The 20182-nt window shown below is 37.1% G+C and overlaps 1 protein-coding gene across 2 annotated transcripts in view; it reads right to left on the reverse strand.

Annotated features, from left to right (window-relative positions):
- SEC11A (SEC11 homolog A, signal peptidase complex subunit) overlaps positions 1 to 19909 on the reverse strand; it is a 43878-nt gene extending 23969 nt beyond the window's left edge. Inside the window, exon 1 of one of the 2 annotated variants that reach the window (XM_063092306.1) lies at positions 19694 to 19909. In XM_063092306.1, the coding sequence (XP_062948376.1) occupies positions 19694 to 19744 (51 nt within the window). In that variant the 5' untranslated portion in view covers positions 19745 to 19909. The remainder of the gene's footprint in view (positions 1 to 19693) is intronic. The other variant, XM_063092308.1, reaches the window with a different exon arrangement.
- Positions 19910 to 20182: the final 273 nt, after the last annotated feature.

Raw genomic sequence — 20182 nt, forward strand, 5'->3', positions numbered from 1 at the left:
AAAAAAAAAAGTTTTCAGTAGTACTATTAAGGCAGCTGAAATTCTGAGACATTCTTTAAAATACCATAATACTTATACCATTAGCACTGAAAACAGCTCTCCTTCTCTCACCCAAAGTACCCTGCTCCATTTTGTTTGCTAAAACACCAAGTACATTTTCTGTAAACAAGGTATTACTTTCAGAAACTATCAGAAAAGTTATTTTATTTGGGCTTCATAACCATTTAGCTTAAATACAATCACACTCATGCTATATACCAGCTAACAGAAATATCTCTGCTTCTGAACTCCTCTAGTACTTAATTTTCCACGACACTTATCCCTTGATAATCATGGGACAGTTCATGACATTTAACTCTATCCCCTCATTTAACAGTTGAGGAAACTTCATCTTAAAGAAAAGAGACTTCACAAATGTCTTTCAGCTTGTCAGTCAAAGTCAAGACTCGAAGGCCAAACTTCTGTCTTACTAAATTTCCACTACTGCACAAACTCTTAAATTCCATGACTTGAATAAGCATATATAATACCAGAAAGACATTTCAAGTGAGGAAAATAATGTGAGTTAATTGTGAGCTAATTGTATTGGGCTGGGAATGGGTAAAAGTAGAGAGGATGACTGGACACCACGGCAAATAGTTCAAGGAATGAAAAGATGCTGTTGGAAAGTTCTGGGAAAAATCTGAAAAAGCATATTAAGGTCCAATTACGGAGAACTTTAAATGAAGGACTGAAAACATGGTCCTGAAAAAACATTCATAACATACTTTAAAGTGAAAAAACAAATGTTTCAAAAATATGTACAATATAAGCTTTCCATTATTTAAAAAAATATATATGCATGTGGATGTTCTACAAGTCAACTGTCCTATCTCTTCAAAAATTCAACGTCATATAAAAACACAGGTGTAAGACTGTTTTGAATTAAAAAGGACTAAAGGGCTGGCTACTTAGCTCACTTGGGAGAGTGTGGTGCTGGTAACACCAAGGTCACAGGTTTGGATCCCTGAACCAGCCAGCCAACAAAAAACCAAACCAAAAAATAAGACAAAAAAGTACTAAAGAGATTTAACAATCAAATGCAATACAAAAACTCTGATTGGATTTTAGTTCAAAAAACCAAAAAGCATAAGAAAAAAAATCCCCAGGGTTGGGCCTGGTTAGTACTTGGATGGGAGACCGCCTGGAAATACTGGGTGTTATAGGCTTTAAAAAAAAAAAAAAAAAAAAAAAAAAAGTCCCAACATAAAAGAGGGGCCAACATTTTGAGGAAACTCAAATATGACTTGAATATTAAATGATCATAGGGAATTACTGTTAATTTTCTTAGGTGTGATAATGGTATTGCGGTTATGTATCACACTGTCTTTATTCATAGGAGATGCATGTTAGTAGTAGTTAGCTAGTAGTTGTAGTTAGAGGTGAACTATTACATCTGTGATTCACTTTCGAATGATTCATCAAAAAAATATATTTATATGCATGTATGCATACATAAATATACATAGAGTAAATATGTTAACAATGGTTGAATCTGTGTGGTAACTTATAGGTGTTCATTGTACTATTCAAATTTTCTTAAAAAAAAATATAGAAGAAAATGGAAGAAAATAAATGCTCATAGTTAAATCTGGGGATATAGCACCAGCCAATTTTTATTTGTTTCATTTTATTTACCCGTATTTTCTACTTTTTTCCTTTTTAAATCAATTGTTTCTATCAAAATATTATAAACACATATATAGAAGCAACATAATAAAAACTAGCAATATCCTAGTCATGACAGGCCACCTACAGCAACCACTTTCATCTCTTCTAAGCTACTTCTTCTGGTAGTTACCCTCATGCTTCTAAAAACTAATTGTTTCTCTTGTTTTATAACAAATAGTTAACAGATGATGTTCAAAATTTATAATGAGGAATTCAGCCCTTTTATACCATTTTCTATTTTTTTCCCCAACAATTAACCTGTTTTTTCTTGCATACTTAAAAAAAAGTTTCAAGTTTCATATTCTTATAAATGCATATAGTTTGGCTGGCTAGTTGGCTCAGCTGGTTAGAGCATGGTGTTATAAACCAAGGTCAGAGGGTTTGGATCCCTGTATTGGCCAGCCACCAATAAATAAATAAATTAATTAATTAAGTTAATCTCTGGAAGGATACACAAGAAACTAGGGACAGTGGCTGCCTGTGGAAAGAGGAACTAGAAATCAGGGTAAATGTAAAATACTTTCCAATATATATGCTTTATGTTTTTTAAAAGTTTTACTAAAGGAAGAATCACCTATTCAAAAAAAATGGTTTAGGCTTATTTACTTAAGTCATGCTAATGACCAGAACACTATTTGGCATTTCAATTTCAAGTATGAATCCAAGTGTGATTAGTTACATCTATCAATGAAATTAATGTCATCTTTAAAGTAAAAAAGAAAATATAAACATTTTCTAAGAAACACTTGGAAATATTTGCTGTTCTTTGAGTAATGGAGTAATATGAGCATATAGGTAATCTGAAACCTAGTTTGACACTCCCATTTACGGGTGAGGAAACTGAGGCACAGAGAGGCTAAGTGATAGGTTCTAGGCCGCACAGGTATTGGCAGGCAAAGTAGCAACTACTAGAACTCAAGTCTCCTAAATACCACCTCTTTAATATGGTAGCTTTTTAAAAGACAAAAGTGATCTTTTTATTCAGAAGACTGAATTGAGGAAGTCGAGTGGGAGACGGCTAAAGTAGGAAAATTAGCTTCTAAGAAGCAATGGTAATCAACCAGAGGATAAAGTCAGGAATTCAGCCAAGACTATTTTCCAAACTTTCCACACTAAAAATATCACCCACACTAGTGGTTAGAACAATAGATTCTGGGCTCCAATCCAGAACCTCTGAGGGAGGGGTTGTAGGATTTGACAAAAAGTACAATGTATAATTCTACGATCCCTCATTCAAAACCCTCGGGGATCAGATGTGTTTCAGAATTCAGAATTGGCCAAATGTTGAAAAGGTAATACTTGCATGTACCATGTGTTACATAACACTCTTAGCAGGGTCTATGACAATATCCCATAATCAAAAACATTAAGATTTCTGCAGCAAAACATAAAAATTCACAATGAAATAAATAAAAACTAAAAATAGCCATACATCAATCAGTTCAAGTCTGTTTTGCTGAGGAAAAACTTTCCATTTTCAGAAAGGCTCAGATGTAGAACTGTTAGAACAGTTACCTAACAAGATACTAATAAGATAACTGCTCTTTAAAAGAAAAATGAACAATTTAAAATTTATGATTTTCTGTGTCTCTGCAAGGAGGTCACTATCCCACCCACAATTGCCCTTCTCCTCTTTCCTCAGACGTACAATACTATCTTTTACTAAGAATCATTATTGTGAATTTTATCTAACCATCAAGATCATCGTCCTCATTTTTATTAGAGAAAGAAATTAAAAGTCCCTCACTGTGTGTAACTGGTATGTTCCTTAAAATGTGCCTATTTATATGCCACTTGACTCAGTCAAAACCTAGACAGGAGCACACTATTTACTAAAACAAACATTCCATCTGAGCAAAAGTTTGAAAAGTTTCATACTTTTCTCCCTTTCTTTTCATCCTTCTTTTTCCTGCCAACAATCTTTACTCAAAAGTCAAACAGATTGCCTCCCTAGTCCCCCCCTTTTTTTATGATTACATCTGAATGCTTATGAATGTATATTATCAGAAAAAGTGTTATTTCTTTCTGGTACTGGCAGAAATAAGGTGGCAGCTGCCTAACCTTCTCATACCACTTGGCCACATCGAGCTAACTATTAATAAGACATTGTGGCATATGTAGAATAACAATCACAGAATTGAATAGCCCTATTTTTTTTTTCTAAGAAGTGACAGGAACAATATGTTCCTCAATTCTCAAGGTGAAATTAGAAAAAACTGTTAATAAAACGAATCAAATCTCTAAATAACATCTCTCAGTAGGTGTGGTATGGGGATTTGTGCATACTGTTTTTTTTCTTTTCAACTTTTAGGAAGTAAGGTATAGAACCCTCCCCAAAAGTCCTGTGACTGGAATAAGCCACAGGACAATTTATAATCCACTCCGAATAATATATAACAAGGTTTTAAGAAAAGCCTAGGACAGAAAGTTCAGCAAGATAAAAGCTGATAGTAAGTTTACATACTACAATTTGACAGGCTACAATCTGGATATTTATCTACTACAGTCAAGAAATACACCATTATGATTTCTTTTTTTTTTTTTTTTTTTGTCTTTTTCGTGACCGGCACTCAGCCAGTGAGTGCACCAGCCATTCCTATATAGGATCCGAACCCGCGGCGGGAGCGTCGCCGCGCTCCCAGTGCCGTACTCTCCCTAGTGCGCCACGGGGTCGGCCCCACCATTATGATTTCTATTCTTGTAAGAGAGATTTGTAAGAGAGAATACAGGATATTTTCATCGAAATCATACTTCCAGCAATTTCAAGCAAAGATAGTAGTGACCATGGAAGCAAAAATGTGTCTTAGAGCTACAAAACAGCAGTTGGCCTAAATCCTAAATGCCATTTATCTTAAGACCACAAACTAAGAGACTGATTAATCCATAATCACAATTCTCCCATTTTCTAACTCACAGAAGGAGAGGCAATTAGAACCCAGGGGATTAGAGGCAGATGCACTGACAACAGCTACAAGTAAAACTGATGGCACTGGAAAAACTGAAGCATGTTCAGAACAGACACTGTTACTATGGTCCAATAAAGTCACTGAAGGTCTCAGTGTGGAACTTGATAATAATAAAAAAAAATCCTAAATAGTCTAAACAGGCATAACAACAACAACAGTAAAATAAGTTTCATTTTAAAAAATCTTTTAAAAATCTGACAAATGAAAACATATCTATACAAACACATGTATAGCAGCTTCCGTCTAATAGCCTCAAACTGGAAATAATAAACCAAATGTCCACCAACAGATAATGAAATAAATTGCAGTATTTCCATATAATGGAATACCACGCAGGAATAGAAAGGAATGAACTACTGACACATGCAACATAGATGAATCTCAAAAATATGATGTTCAAGCCAATTTGGAGTAACAGGGTCCAAATTTACCTTCCTGCCTGAAATAACTAAAACACTAGACAAAATATACAAAATAAGGGTTTTCATATATTGGACATGTGACTGTGTCCAAGTAGCACAGGACTGTGATTACTCAGAAACGGAAAACAAACAAGGTGAGACCTATGATTGCCCCAATGAATAGATCAGAGTTTCCAGACTAGGGCAAAGAAGAAATGTAGATAGAGCCTAGCAGCCTCCCAGACTTGAGAATAAAGAAGTGGGAGTTCAAGGAGGCAAAGGCAGCTAGAGATTAAAGAACAGTAGAGAAATGAGAGCTACAGAGATCTGCAGAGGTATCTTCTCAAGTCTTCTACTGAGTGATGATCAGCAGTGCAAGAGAAGAAACTACCAAGGATGGGAGAAAAACATCTAAAAGGAACAACAGCATGGTGTTGTTCGGATCTTCAGTCTGGCAAGCTGCCACAAAAAAAAAAAAAAAAGAAGAAGAAGAAGGAAAGAATAAATAAATAAATAAATGAAACAGATGGAACGATTCTCAAAATTCATATGGGGTAGGAATAGTTTGTTTCCACCAGCCAGAGTGGAAATCCTCATAACACATGGGGCTTTTGATAGAGTACTCAGAAAGGTATTATTCAATCGTGGTGTAAAATTAGTCCTAGACTAAAGGCTGCTCTGGATCCAACTAAGAAAGCTTCAAAAGAGTCTCGAAAGGACCAAACTATTGCCAAGTAACTTGCCTGTATCCCAGGAAAAAGCTCAAGGATATTTATACAAATATGAAAATATCCAACACTCAAAACGGTCCAGTAAAAAATTACCAGACATGCAAAGAGGCCAGAAAATGTGACCCATAATGAGGAGAAAAATCAATGAATAGAAACAGACTCAGAAATAACAGAGATGATAGGATTAGTAGACAAGGACCTTAAAACAGTATGTTCAAAACAGAGGGAAGACTGTGCATACTAAGCAGAGATGTGGATGACAGAACAAATATCCAAGACCTAAATCAGATTTCTGGAGATGAAAAATATAATGGCTGACATAAAAACCACACAAGTGAATAACAGATTAGACACTACAGAAGCAAAATTTAGCAAACTTGAAGTCATAGCAATAGAAATGATCATAAATGAAAAGTAATCAGGAAAAAAAAAAAAAAAAGACTGAAAAAAGGGGAACAAAGCATCAGTGAGCTGAATAATAACATCAAGCAGCCTAAATACATGTAATTAGACTCCCCAGTAGGAAAGGGAAGACAGGAAAACACTTGAAGAAATTATGGCCAAAACTTTTCCGAATTTGACTAAAACTCATAAATCCAAGAAGTATATAGCAAACCCCAAGCAGAAGAAACATGAAGAAAACTACAACAAAACACAAATGATAACCAAACTGCTTAAAACCAATGATAAAGAGAAAATTGTAAAAAGGGCCAGAAGAAAAAAAAAGAGGAAATTATGTAAAGAGAAACAAAGACAAGAATGTCAGATTTCTCTTTGAAAACAATACAAGCCAGAAGACACTGGAGCAACACCTTTAAAGTACTAAAAGAAAAACTGTCAACCTAAGATTCTACAACCAGCAAAAATGCCTCTCAAAAATAAAGGCAAAGTAAAACTTTCAAACACTAAAATAATTCATCATGAGCAGACCCACACTACAAAAAAAAAGTTCTTAGGCAAAAGGAAAATCCCAAACAAAATCTGGATCAACATAAAGGAATAAAGACCACTGAAAATGGTATGTGTAAGTAAATATAAAATACTTTCTTATTTTCAAAAACTTTCAAAAGATAATTGACTATTTAAAGCAAAATTAACAAGGCATTGTGGGTTTATAACATGTGTAGAAGTAAAATTTATGACAATAGCAAAAAGGCCAGGAGAGGGAAAATGGAAATATACTGTTGAATACTATACATAAAGTCAAATAACATTATTTGAAGGTAGGCTGTGATAAGCTATAACTGCATATGATAAACCCTAAATAAGGTATATCTAACTTAAATAAATAAGGTATATCTAACAAGCTAACAAAGGAAATAAATTGGGGAAAAAAACCCATAAAACTAATCCAAAATAAGGTGGAAAAAGAGGAATGGAGAACAAAAACAAAAGGGAGAAATAAAAAAAACAAAAGTGGTAGCCTTAAACCCAACCATATCAATAATAAAATAAAATGTAAATAATCTAAATACTATGCATAAAAGTCCAATTGGATTAAAAAAACAATGCCCAATTATATGTTACCTATGAAAAATGAACTTTGAATATAAAGACACAAATATAAAAGTAAAAAGAAAGAAAAACCTATCATGCTAACACTAATAAAAAGAAAACTAAAGAAAAAAAGAAAAAGAAAGAAAACTGAAGTGGCTGTATTAATATCACACAAAGTAGATTTCACCACAAATAATATTATCAGGGACAATGAGGGTCATTTCATAATGATAAAGAGGTAAGTTCATCATGAGGACATTACAATCCTAAACGTTTAGCTTCAAATAAAGCAACTAATAGCTTCAAAATATAGGAAGTGAATACTGATAGAACTGAAGGGAAAAATAGACAAATTCACAGTTATAATCAGAAACTGAAATTTCTGACTCTCAATAATTGATACAGCAAGAAGACAGAAAATCAATAAGGATACAGAAGATTTGAACAACACTCCCAACCAACTTGACGTAATTGACATTTATAGAACATTCTGCCCAAAAATAGATACATTTTAATTCCTTTTAAGTACACATAGAACATTTACCAAGATAGGCCATATTAAGAACCACAAAACAAATCTCAATAAATAGAAACTGAATTACAGTTGTCCCTTAGTATCTGCAGGGGGATTGGTTCCAGGACCCCCATAGATACCAAAATCCAAGGATGCTCAGGTCCTTATATAAAATGGTGTGGTATTTGCATGTAATCTATGCACATCCTTCCATATACTTTAAATCATCTCTAGATTACTTATAATACTTAGTACAATATAAATGCTATGTAAATAGTTGTTATACTACATTATTTTTTACTTGTATTATTATTATTTCTTTCCAGATATTTTTAATCTGAGGTTGGTTGCATCCATAGATGCGGAACTCATGGATGAGGGCTGATAGCATACAAGTTGTACTAATAGAAATCAATAACAGAAAGATACCTGATAAATCCCCCAAACAGTTAAAAATCAAACTTCTAACACATTTATAAATAACCAAGGGAAAATGAAAAACAAAAAACAACTTAAGAGAAATTAGGAAGTATTTTTAATTGAATAAAAATAAAAATACAACATATCAAAATTTGTGGGACGCACCTGAAGTAGTACACAGAGAAATTTTTATAGCTGTAAAGGCTTATATTAAGAAAAAAAAAAAAGAAGAGTCTTAAAATATATTTTGTATTTTTGTTTGCACTCAGTTAAAAATATTTTGTAATTTCAGAGTTGGCCCATGGCTCAGCTGGGAGAGTCTGGTGCTGACAACACCAAGCCAAAAGTTAAGATCCCTTTATCAGTCATCTTAAAAAAAAAAAAAAAAAAAAAAGTGTAATTCCCCTGGTGATTCTTCTTTGACCCATGGGTATTTAGAAATGCACTGTTTAATTTCCAAATATTTGTGGATTTTCCAAATCAAGCTTCTATCTTAAAATACTAGAAAAGGAAAAGCAAATGAAACCCAAAGTAACCCATGAAAGGGAAATACTAAAAGTAAGAGGAGGAAAAAAATGAAGAGAAGAGAGGAAAACAATAAAGAAAATCAATTAAACCAAAAGCTGGTTTTTTGAGAAAATCAGTTAGCCAGACTAATCAGGAAAAAAAAACAGCCGAGCCCGTAGCGCACTTGGTAGAGTGCTGCGCTGGGAGCGCGGCGACGCTCCCGCCGCGGGTTCGGATCCTATATAGGACTGACCAGTGCACTCACTGGCTGAGTGCCGGTCACGAAAAAACGACAAAAAAAAAAAAAAAAAAAAAACAGAGAAGGCATGAATTACCAATATCAGGAAGGATTTAGAGAGGACATCACTAGAAATATTAAAATAATAATAAACGAGTATTATGAATACCTTTATTTATACAAATATATTAGACAACTTTGATGAAATAAACCAATTCCTTGAAAGACACAAACTCCCAAAACCCATTCAAGAAGAAACAGATAAACTGAATAGACCTATATCTATTAAATGAATTAAATTGATGGTTTAATAACTTTCCCACAAGGAAAGTTGTAGCATTCACTCAGATGCATTCACTGGTAAATTCTACCAAGTACTCAAAGAAAAAATTTCTAACAATTCTATGCTAACTCTTCTAGAAAATCGAAGAAAAGGGAATACTTCCCAACTTATTCTATTTACTTAGCAAACCAATTTTGAGCCAGTTTTGAGTATGGCTCTACATCAGGTCCAGGCTGCCGTGAAGACTGTTTTATCATGTGGGCCACATGACCCAGAAGATCTAATGATGACTGTTGTATTTGTGACACACAGAGGTACTATATGGAGATTTTGGCAATCCTCTATAGGTGAATGACAGCAGAAACCTTTGAGATTTGGAGGCAAAACTATGCTGTCCTATGGAGAATTATTCTCCTCTTGAAAAACAGCTTCTAGCTTGCTACTGAATTCCAGTAGAGACTAAACACTTGACCATGGATCATCCAGTTACCATGTGACCTGAACTCCCAGCATGAACTGGATGCTGTCAGATCCCCCAAGCCATAAAATTGGGCATACACAGCAGTAAGTAATCCATCATCAAGTAGAAGTAGTATATACAAGACTGAGTTCAAGCATGTTCTGCAGACACAAGTAAGTATGAGCAAGTGACTCACACCCATGGCTCCTAATCATGCTGCATTGCTTCCTCTCAATCATCCTGCATTTATTGCCTCATGGGGAGTCCCCTATTACCAGCTGACTTAAGACAGTTCTATATAAGCCATCTAGCAACAACTAAAAGTGGACAGCTGTCGCATTACAACCTCATTCAGGGTTGACCATGAAGAATTGTGATGAAGGGAAATCCTCCCAATGGACAGAACTTTGAGCAACATAGAAGTTGTTCATTTTGCTTGGAAGGAGAGATGACCAAAGGTGTGAATTTATACTGATTCTGACTCAAGAACGACTAGCAGTTTGGCTGGATGGTCAGAGACTTGGAAGGGACATCATTGGAAAGCTGGAGACAAGAGTTTGAGAAAGAGGTATATGGACAGAGCTCCCCAAATAGGTATACAGAACATGAAGATAATCATGTCTCATATAAATACTCATCAAAGAATTACCTCCACAGAGCACCTTAATAATTGGGTGGACAAAGTGACCTGTCCTGTGGATGTCAGTTAGCTTCTTTCCCCAGCCATTTGTCTTGATCAAAGTGGCTGTAACAGCCAAGACGAAGGTAAGCAACAAGGACTTCCCTTCACCAAGACCAATTAGGCTCTAGCCAATGTTGAGTGCCTAACCTGCCAACAGCAAAAACCAACACTGCTGCTATTCCTGATGGCAGGCAGATCACACTAGATCACTTCCAACACAGAAGGGACAGCAATTTCTTCTTGCTAGAATAGATTTTGAATATGGATTGGTCTCCCTTGTACTCAGCATTTCTGTCAAAATCACCATCCATTACCTTTTGGAATGCCCTATTCCTCATGGTGTCTCATAGAACATTGCTTCTGATCAGGGAACTTATTTTATTTTGGGGAGGAGCAGTGGGCTGGTGTGGGGATCCAAACCCATGACCTTGGTGTTATTATCAGAGAATTTATGTTATGGTAACTAAAGCACAGCAGCGAGCACATGGTCATGGAATTTACTAGTCTTACTATGTCCCCCATCACTTTGAAGTAGCTGGCCTGAAAGAACAGTAAAACAGTAGACCAGTTATCAATTTATTGTCTCTCAACTCCAAAATCTACCCTTCTTGGTATAGGCAAGCTGAATTCTATAAACATTTCTTCTTTGGCAGCTGGCTTAATGTTAGGTTATATTAATAAATGGTGCTGAAGGGCCAGTGCAAGGCAGTAGAGGAAGGGTATTTTCCTCCTGGTTCAAATGTGTTTTTATTCCACATGGTAGCCAGTGGAGGAGGCCTTGTAGTGCTCAACTCAGTGACTATCACAGACTGGCTCCAGCCCATACACACTCTCTGGCAAATTTCTCAGCCTCTCAGTGGGTCACATCTATCGAATCAACTCCAGCTCACTACTCTGGCAAAAATGTCATTGCCATGATAGGCTGCATGTTCCTGTTGCAGCTACACCGTGTCCAAAGAGGTCTGAATCTCAGACTTAACGGAAACTGTTGTCTTAGTTCTTTCCCTGTTTACTCTCCCTCATCCTAGAGGGTAGTAGCTATTTTCTACACATGCTAAGGACCCTTCTTATGAGTCCTCTTTTACCCCTTTTAGTAGTTAAGTGCTTTTTACAAGTTAAAAATTCTTTATATTATATTTTCTTTGTTCAATTACTGGGGTGGTTTTTGCCTTCTGAGTGATACAAATGGCCTTTTGATGACACAGTTATGACACCAGCTAGGTGGCAATACTTTGTGAGGCTGGGCTAATGTCCTCCAGTATGTGGCTTATGGCCTGAATCAGCAACCAATACATGGTGTTGCTTCTTCTGTAGCTAGGATTTGCTACTCCAAGAATTAAGGGATAGGAATAGGAGAGACTCCTCTCACTATGGCTGGGGAAAGAAGCTAATGATCACTAGTGAAATTTCTGCTTCCCACTCACGACTTTGGGTTCTGCTGGTCTAGAAGTTTTAAATCCCAAAGGAGATAACTATCTACCAGGAGACACAATGATGCCATTAAACAGGAATTTAAGACTGCTACCCGGTCACTTTGAGCTCCTCATGCCAATGAACCAAAATGCAGAGAATGGTTTTGTTTTTTTTATAGGCTAGAGTGATCAATCCTGACCATCAGAGGGAAACAGGGTTACTATTATGTGATGAGGGAAGCAAGTATAACTGGAATACAGAGGATATTCTGAGGCCCCTCTAAGTACTGCCATGTAGAAATTAATGAAAACTCCAATAACTCAATTTAGGTAGGATTGCTTATGACGTTAACCCTTCAGTAAAGAAGGTTTAGGTCATTCCACTGGGCAAGAAACTATGACCAATTTAGGTTCTTGCTAAAGCCAGAGGAAGAAAACAGCTATGACCAAGTGACCAATTACAGAAACAAAGGACAGTTACATCATATTAGATAGAAACATAACCTTGTTTTTATGTTTATTTGAAAGTTAAATATGATTAAAACAGATAAGTATAGATGCCAAGTTGACAAAAGGTAGAATACAGCAGTTTTGTATTTTGTCAACTTAACTAAGCTAGAACTAAGTTTCCTCAAATCCCCCTCACTATATGGTTCTGGATTAGAGTCGGCCAAAAAGAGAATTTTGCCCAAGATCTGGGAGGTGAAAATGAAGCAGGAGCAATTATGCTGAATGTCACTGTGGTTAGAGGTGGTGGAGAGAGACATTTAAGGGGCCAGCAGAATCCAGTTGTCCTCACTCTCCCCTGCCCCACATTCAGCTCTTCTGGCTGACTAACAGAGACTAAATATACAGGCAACAGACTTCTCGATTTGCTCTCTCTTGTCATCCCAGCAGCCAGGTGCAGAGTCCTGCCCCAGATTCCATGGCAAGCTTGGATTTGTCCACCCATACCAGTGCTTCAGAAGAGCTGGTTAGTAGCTCTTCATGGGTTCTCTAAACTGCCACTTTTAGACTCTTCCTCATCCAGCTTCTCTCACAATTGCATAAGGTCTTACTACTATAATAAGTCCCTTATCCCATAATATTCGTAGTAATTCTCCTTCCCAGACTAAACTCTGATGATAAACCATGTTTTTCAGATAAAGCTTTCTGTCCCTGTAGACACCTTCTGTGTTTAGATTCTATAACTCATCCCCTTCCTTGCAGTCAGAAGAGACGACCCTTTTGAAGAGTTATAATCACAATTTCTGCCTAAGTGGAACTCATCTTTATTGTTGTAGGCTTGTGCCATCTGGTTGTGGGAATGAATAATCATGCTTATATTTATGTCCATGAAGAAAACGTTATTAAAAAACTATAAGATGTGAAGTATCAAGTAACAGTAGCAAGAAAATGCCTTTAATCCTTACTATGGTACTGTATTCTGGATTTTGATCAGTTATACAAGACAGAGAATGATTTCTGGGTGCTCAAGAAAAATATTCATGTATGTTAATTGCAGTTCATAAGAAAATTTTCTTGTGATTTCCTTGTGTATGTAATGGACATTGATGTTAGCATTTCTACATTGAAACTTGGCAACTCATTAATAACTACGGACACCCTGCCAGTATAAAATTTTCCTGATCCTAAACAAGACCAGATCAGTTTTCAATAATCAAAGAAAGTAATGGATTTGTACTCTGTACTGTACAAACCTCCTATTTGCTGCACATTTACTCATATTACGTCCATGTCTAAGAAAAATCCCCTAAGTTTCTTTGTGCTTTACTAGAGGGCCAATTCATTATTTAAAAAAAAACAAAAAAACACATTATCCAAAATATCCAAAAATCAATCAGACATCAATGTAATAGCCATTAAGAGTTGGGTGATCCTAAGAGATAGAAAGATATAAAAAGAATGAAGATTTCTATCAAGTCTTAAGGACTTTACATTTAGGTAGGAAGACAAACAGATAATTAAAACCCAAAGAAATTCAAAATTCAATCAAGTGATGTAAGTGGCCTAGGGGGAAGCTAAGCACACTTCTATGAGAGTCAGATTAGTCCTATCATTGCTAAGACATGGATCTAATCACATTCTGGCCAATATCCCTTGGTCATTAAGAAACAATCAAGGTCCTCCAACTAAAAAAAAAAAAAGAAAGAAACCAAGGTCCTGTAGTGGCCAGTGGAAAAAAAAGAAAGAAATCTCAGCAAGCAGAGAAGACAATCCCAAAATTTACATGTAAAGGTAACGTAAAAATAATTTGGCATGACATACTTATTTTCTTATTGAGTAGACATCTTTTAACCTCGGAAAATCTGTAATTAAAAATAGAAATGTTTAAGGGAAATTATGCTTGGCTTGGTTGGTTAGCTCAGTTGGTTAGAGCATGGTGTTCTAAGTCCAGGGTTCTAATTCCCCTACCAGCCACCCACAAAAAATAAAAAAATAAAAAAAGGAGGAGGAGGAGGAGGAGGAGGAGGAGGAGGAGGAGGAGGAGGAGGAAGAAGAAGAAGAAGAAGAAGAAGAAGAAGAAGAAGAAGAAGAAGAAGAAGAAGAAGAAGAAGAAAGAAAGAAAGAAAGAAAAATTATGCACAGTGTTAATATTTTTTTAAGTTAAAATTCTGTGCATATTTGGTATTTTAACTCTTTGCAAAATTTCAGAGAATTTGGCCTAGTAAAGTAATAGTTCCAGTTGAAAATGTGTAATCAATTGTTTTAGATTTATGTTTTAAATCAGAAAGTTTACTATTTATAGTGTTGAAACCTTTTAAGAGAACTTAAGAAGCTCGAGATTTATAAAAATTATATAAGTACTCCATGATGTTTGTTGAATAATTGAATTTCTTAGAAAGAAATTTTTTAACTTATAAATTAAGCTTAATGTTTTTAAGATGTTTAAACTTATAAATTAAAAGAAATATTCAAAGGCCCTTAAAACTGATTGTTAAAATTTGCTACACTTCAAATAGGACAAGATTTGTACACTGATTCTAAAAGCTTAAAAACTTAGTTTTTAAATTTTAGCTTTTATAAATTGAATACTAATTTTTAAAACTAAAGATAACTCAGGCCGAGCCCGTGGCGCACTCAGGAGAGTGCGGCGCTGGGAGCACTGCGACGCTCCCGCCGCGGGTTCGGATCCTATATAGGAATGGCATGGCCGGTGCACTCACTGACTGAGTACCGGTCACGAAAAAGACAAAAAAAAAAACAACAAAAAAACTAAAGATAACTCTAGGCTTTTCTGCACACAACAGTCACCTCAATGTACATCAAAAAACTCTCATATTAACCAATGATGATTAATCAATGGTGAGCTGGAGCCAATTTGCTAAATTTTCAGGAATTTTGCAAGCTGATTGTTATACACAGTGGTGCTATTAAAAATTAATGCAATGAAGGGCCGACCCATGGCTCACTTGGGAGAGTATGGTGCTGATAACACCAAGGCCACGGGTTTGGATCTCTATATAGGGGATGGCCGGTTAGCTCACTTCAGAGAGCGTGGTACTGATAATACCAAGTCAAGGGTTAAGATCTCCTTACCGGTCATCTTTAAAAAAAATAAATAAAATAAAATTAATGCAATTAAACTATATTAAAAACAAAGGTAATAAATATACTAAATGTATCAATTCCTAATTATTTTACTACAATTTATTATTATCTATGTTCCTGAGGTTATTTTCTCTATTTTATATATAAGGTGAAAATTATAGATGTGTGCTATGGCATGTCTCTTCCTAATTCTGCATTCAGTGATGGCATGTTGGTAGCATGAAATCTGAGATATTTACAGCACAGAAATAAGCAAACTCTACAAATCAAGGCGTCATGTATTAAGAAAAGCTTCAAGAAATCTGATACTCCATGCAGTGGACTGAATGACCCCCCACCCCCAAAGTCACTGAAGCTCAATCCCCATTGTAACTGTTGAGGGTGGGAAATCCTATGATAACTGAAAGGTGGGGCCTTGAAGAGGTGACTAGATTGTAAAGACCATACCCTAGTTCATGCGAATGGTTGCAGGCTTTAAAAGGAGAGCATGTGAGAGTCTCTCTCTCTGCTCCACCATTTTCTGCCATGTGAGACCCCTGTGTTGCTGTAAAGCCACCACCAAAGAAGAACCTCACCAGATGTTTCCCTGGTTTGGACTTTGCAGCCTCAGAAACTGTAAGCAATAAATTTTGTTTTCTTACAAATCACCCAGTTTCAGGTATTTTGTTATAAGCAACAGAAACAGACTAATACACCCCAGTAAAGGACTTTCTTATGAAACTAAACATACTCTTAACATACAATCCAGCAATCATGCTCCTTGGTACTTACCCAGAGGAGCTGAAAACTTATATCCACAGAAAAGCCTGAACATGGATCTTTATAGCAGCTTTATTCATAACTGCCAAAACTTGGAAGCAACCAAGATGTCCTTTGTAGGCGAATGGATAAATAAACTGTGTAGTACATCTAGAAAAAGGAATATCATTCCTTTCAGAACTAATAAGAAATGACCTATCAAGCTATGGAAAGACATGGAAGAAGCTTGAATGCATATTACTAAGAGAAAGAAGCCAATCTGAAAAGGCTATATACTGTATGACTCCAACTATATGACATTCTGGAAAAGGCAAAACTATGGAGACAGTAAACAGATCAATGATTGCAGGGGTTAGGGGTGGGGAGCATGAAGAGGCAAAGCACAGAGGATTTTTAGGGCAGTGAAAACACTCTGTATAAATACTATAATGGTAGACACATGTCTTTATACTCTTGTCCAAACTCACAGAATACATAATGCCAATGGTGAATCCTAATGTAAACTTTGGACTTTCCGTGATTATGATGTATTAGCGTAGGTTTGTCAATTGTAACAAATGTACCACTCTGGTGGGGGGGATATTGATAATGGTGGAGGCTATGCATGTGTGGAGGCAGGAAGTATGTGGGAAATCTCTGAACCTTCCCCTCAGTTTTGCTCTGAACCTAAAACTGCTCTAAAAAAAAGCCTTAAAAAAATTAGAGAAAAAATTCAGTTAAAACTTAAAAGAATACTCTGTGATTCCATTTATATAAAATGCAAACACCTCTATAGTGACAAAAAGCAAATCAGTGATTGCCTAGGACTGAAGGGGGAACAAACTACAAAGGGCACAAGAGATCTTGTTGGTGATAGAAATGTTCTGTATTCTGATTGCGATGGCTGTATGTAACTGTAAAACTTATCGAACCCTACATTTTAAGTAGATAGTTTATTTACTAAAGTATCCCTCTATGAACCTGATAAGGGGGAAAAAAATTAAAATTCAAAGTAACCAGACATTTGATGATGTGTGTAATATGCAATTAGGCCATAAACAGAAAAGTTATGCAAATGACAGCAATTTTTAGAGGAATAAAACCAAAAGTCTAGTTTTCCTCTTTTCATTTGATTAGCTGTCAAAATCTGCAGTCACTAATTCTTTTTCCCAGATACTATGTACAGATAAAACCTCAATTCATAACTCTCCCTTCATCCCATCTTGTGCTATCCAATCCCTCCCATCCATTCCTAACAACCTCTGAGAGGTCAGGGAACAATTTTATCATATAAACTTCCACTAACCCTGAATGTCTTGTATGCAATGAATCCTGAACCACAATCATTTCACATTAAGGAAAAAGAAGTGCAGGGCATCCACCTCATTCGATCTTCATGTTTCTGTTCCCTGTCTGTAATTTTGTTTTAACACATTATTTTGTAATACTTGACATTTTCTTTATTTCTTTTTAGACTGATAAACTCTTTGTGGGCAGGAAGTGTGCCTTGTACATCTCTGTAGCCTCATAACCTATCACCTAGCAGGTCTGCAAGCGTTCAATGAATGTTCTTCCTTCCCCTTCATCTTGAATCACCAAAATGCTAACCAAGACACAAAGATGATAATACTAAGAAGGTCTTTCATGATCCAGCTTAAATGCCAGTTCCTCCTTGAAGCTGTTCTTAAGGCCCTGGCTGGAATCTCTCACAATTTTCCTACCACTGCTAGAACCTGTCATATCCTTTTTTATCCAAGTGTTCAGGCTTTGCAGTAAGACCTGAGATCAAATCCAAGTCCTACTTTTACCTTCAATCTTAGGCAAATTACTAAATCTCTCTAACAACAACAACAACAACACCACAATTAACACTTACCATGTATCAGACACTCTTCTAAGAGCTTTATATAAACTAACTCATTTAATTTTCATAGCAACCTTATGATTGCAACCTTATGGTTACACAACATTGTGAATGCAGTTAATATCACTGAAGTACACACCTAAAAATGGTTAAAATGGGGAATTTTATGTTAAGCCAGTCAAATTTAGCAGTGGAAGGTGTTGTACATATTTTTACCACAATAAAAAAAAAGATAGGCACAGAGAGGTTAAGTAATTTGCTCCAAGTCACACAGCTAGTAAGAAGCAGAACTACTTCAAACTTCCAAAGACTAGCTTCAGAGTGCTTACTCTTAACTTCTATACTGTATTGTTTCTCACAAAGTATCATTTTCTTCTTATGTATAATGGGAATAACATTACCTACTTCACACATAGCAAGAGTTCAAAAAAGTTATTGTTTTGCCTTAGTCATTTTCTACACATTTATGCTCCTTGAAAGCAGAGTCGGTTTTATTTATCTTTACATTTCTCTCATTGTACCTAGCATAAGGTACAATAAATAGCAAACCCAAAATAAATACTTTCTTCAGATAAATGTCTGAAGAAATGCACCTAGAAATCCAAACATGGATGAAAAAGACAACGCTATACAAGTGAGAATTTGAAGTGTTATCTTAATAATACACTAACGTTTTGGGCAATTTGAAAAGGATGATCAATTCTGACTGAAGGAACTGGGAAACATGTCTAAGAGGCGGTGACACTGAGCTAGTTAAGGCCTGAAGGAGAGAAAAGGAAGGTTGTATATCTACTTCCCTAAATGGTAATTAAATAGCACAAAACACAAGTCCAAGGAAAAAAATCTTTAATCGTGACATTAGGAGAATCATAACGGCAAAATACTGTAAAAAGATCCAATGCAAACAAAACTAGGCTCTACAGACATTTGGTGCTGAAGACAAAAAAGAAACAATCTTTTCTAATGACTAAATAATTAGAATAGTATTCTCAGTACCATTAGGCATACAATCTACAAGACCAAGACAGAGTAGGGTTTAAGGACAAAATCAGGAGACCTAAATTTCAAGATCCCTGTGCCACTGATATTCGACGGTAAAACCAGAGATTCTGAGGGCAGCCACCTTACTGCTAAGTGGACTCAAGGGCAAGTAGAGTATCTACTCCAATTCTGAGCCCTGAGTGGTCCAAGTTAAAGTTGGTGCATCCCACTAGGGCCCCGGTGTACTAAAAGGATTGCGACGGACCGAAAGCAGCGAAAAGGCTTTTGTGGGGCCTACAATCGCCTTCCCGAGCGCCCCAGAAGACGGAGTGACAGAGAACTGCTAAACCTCTTCTCTCCGGAATCCATCGGGAGTTGCTCTTATTGGAGAAACCATGAGTTTGCCACCTTACAATGTCTAAAACAGTAAGCAACCAACGCCAACTCCCACTTACAAAGCGCCCTACGATTTCCATTTGCTCCCCTGGCTCACTGGGAAGAATGGAACGTGAAGACACCTCTTCCCCCTCCGCCCCAGGCAGGCCCGGAATAAGCTGGGGGCTAAAAATAGGGGGAAGGACAAAGGAGCCTCTAGACAGACTCCAAAAAAAGGGAACGATCCGGGCATCAGATCTGCTCAGGCCCTCAGACCGGGACCCAGGGGTCTGCAGAGCCCCATAGTGGAGGCGTCGAAGGAACAAGAGGAGCCCAAGAAAATAGAGGGCGGCCAAACTCACCTGCCGCTTGTTCATCCGCCGCACATCGTCCAAAAAGTCTAGAGACAGCATGGCGGGCCCTGCAAGCGGGACACGGTCAGGCAAGAGGGAGCGATGAGACCAGCGGACTGAACAGCTGGGAAATGGGTCGGGCTCACACTGGATAGGACCCTGCAGAGCCTGCACTTCCGCTTCCGGGGCGGAAGCCGGGGCGGCCCCGCCCCTTCGCTGCAGAGAGCAGACAAAAGGACTCGCGACCTTTCTAGTGCAGCCTCCGGGCCTGGCCTCGCTGTAGGAGGGCCCTCCCGCTCCGTCCTTCGTCCACTGAGAAGCAAGCGGAGCCCACTTTCGGCGCTCGCCACGGCGGCCCCTCAAGAAGGCGGCGACCCAGGGTTAGATGGAGGGGTTGCCCTGCCACCTCGGAAGGCGGACCCTCGTGCACCCTTGGCCAATAGGGAGCCGTCTCTCCGGTCTGGGCGGGCAGAAGTGGCCCCTGAATGGCCGGCGCGT

The sequence above is a fragment of the Cynocephalus volans genome, chromosome 3 (genome assembly GCF_027409185.1).
Source record: "Cynocephalus volans isolate mCynVol1 chromosome 3, mCynVol1.pri, whole genome shotgun sequence".
In the NCBI taxonomy this organism is placed as follows: Eukaryota; Metazoa; Chordata; class Mammalia; order Dermoptera; family Cynocephalidae; genus Cynocephalus; species Cynocephalus volans.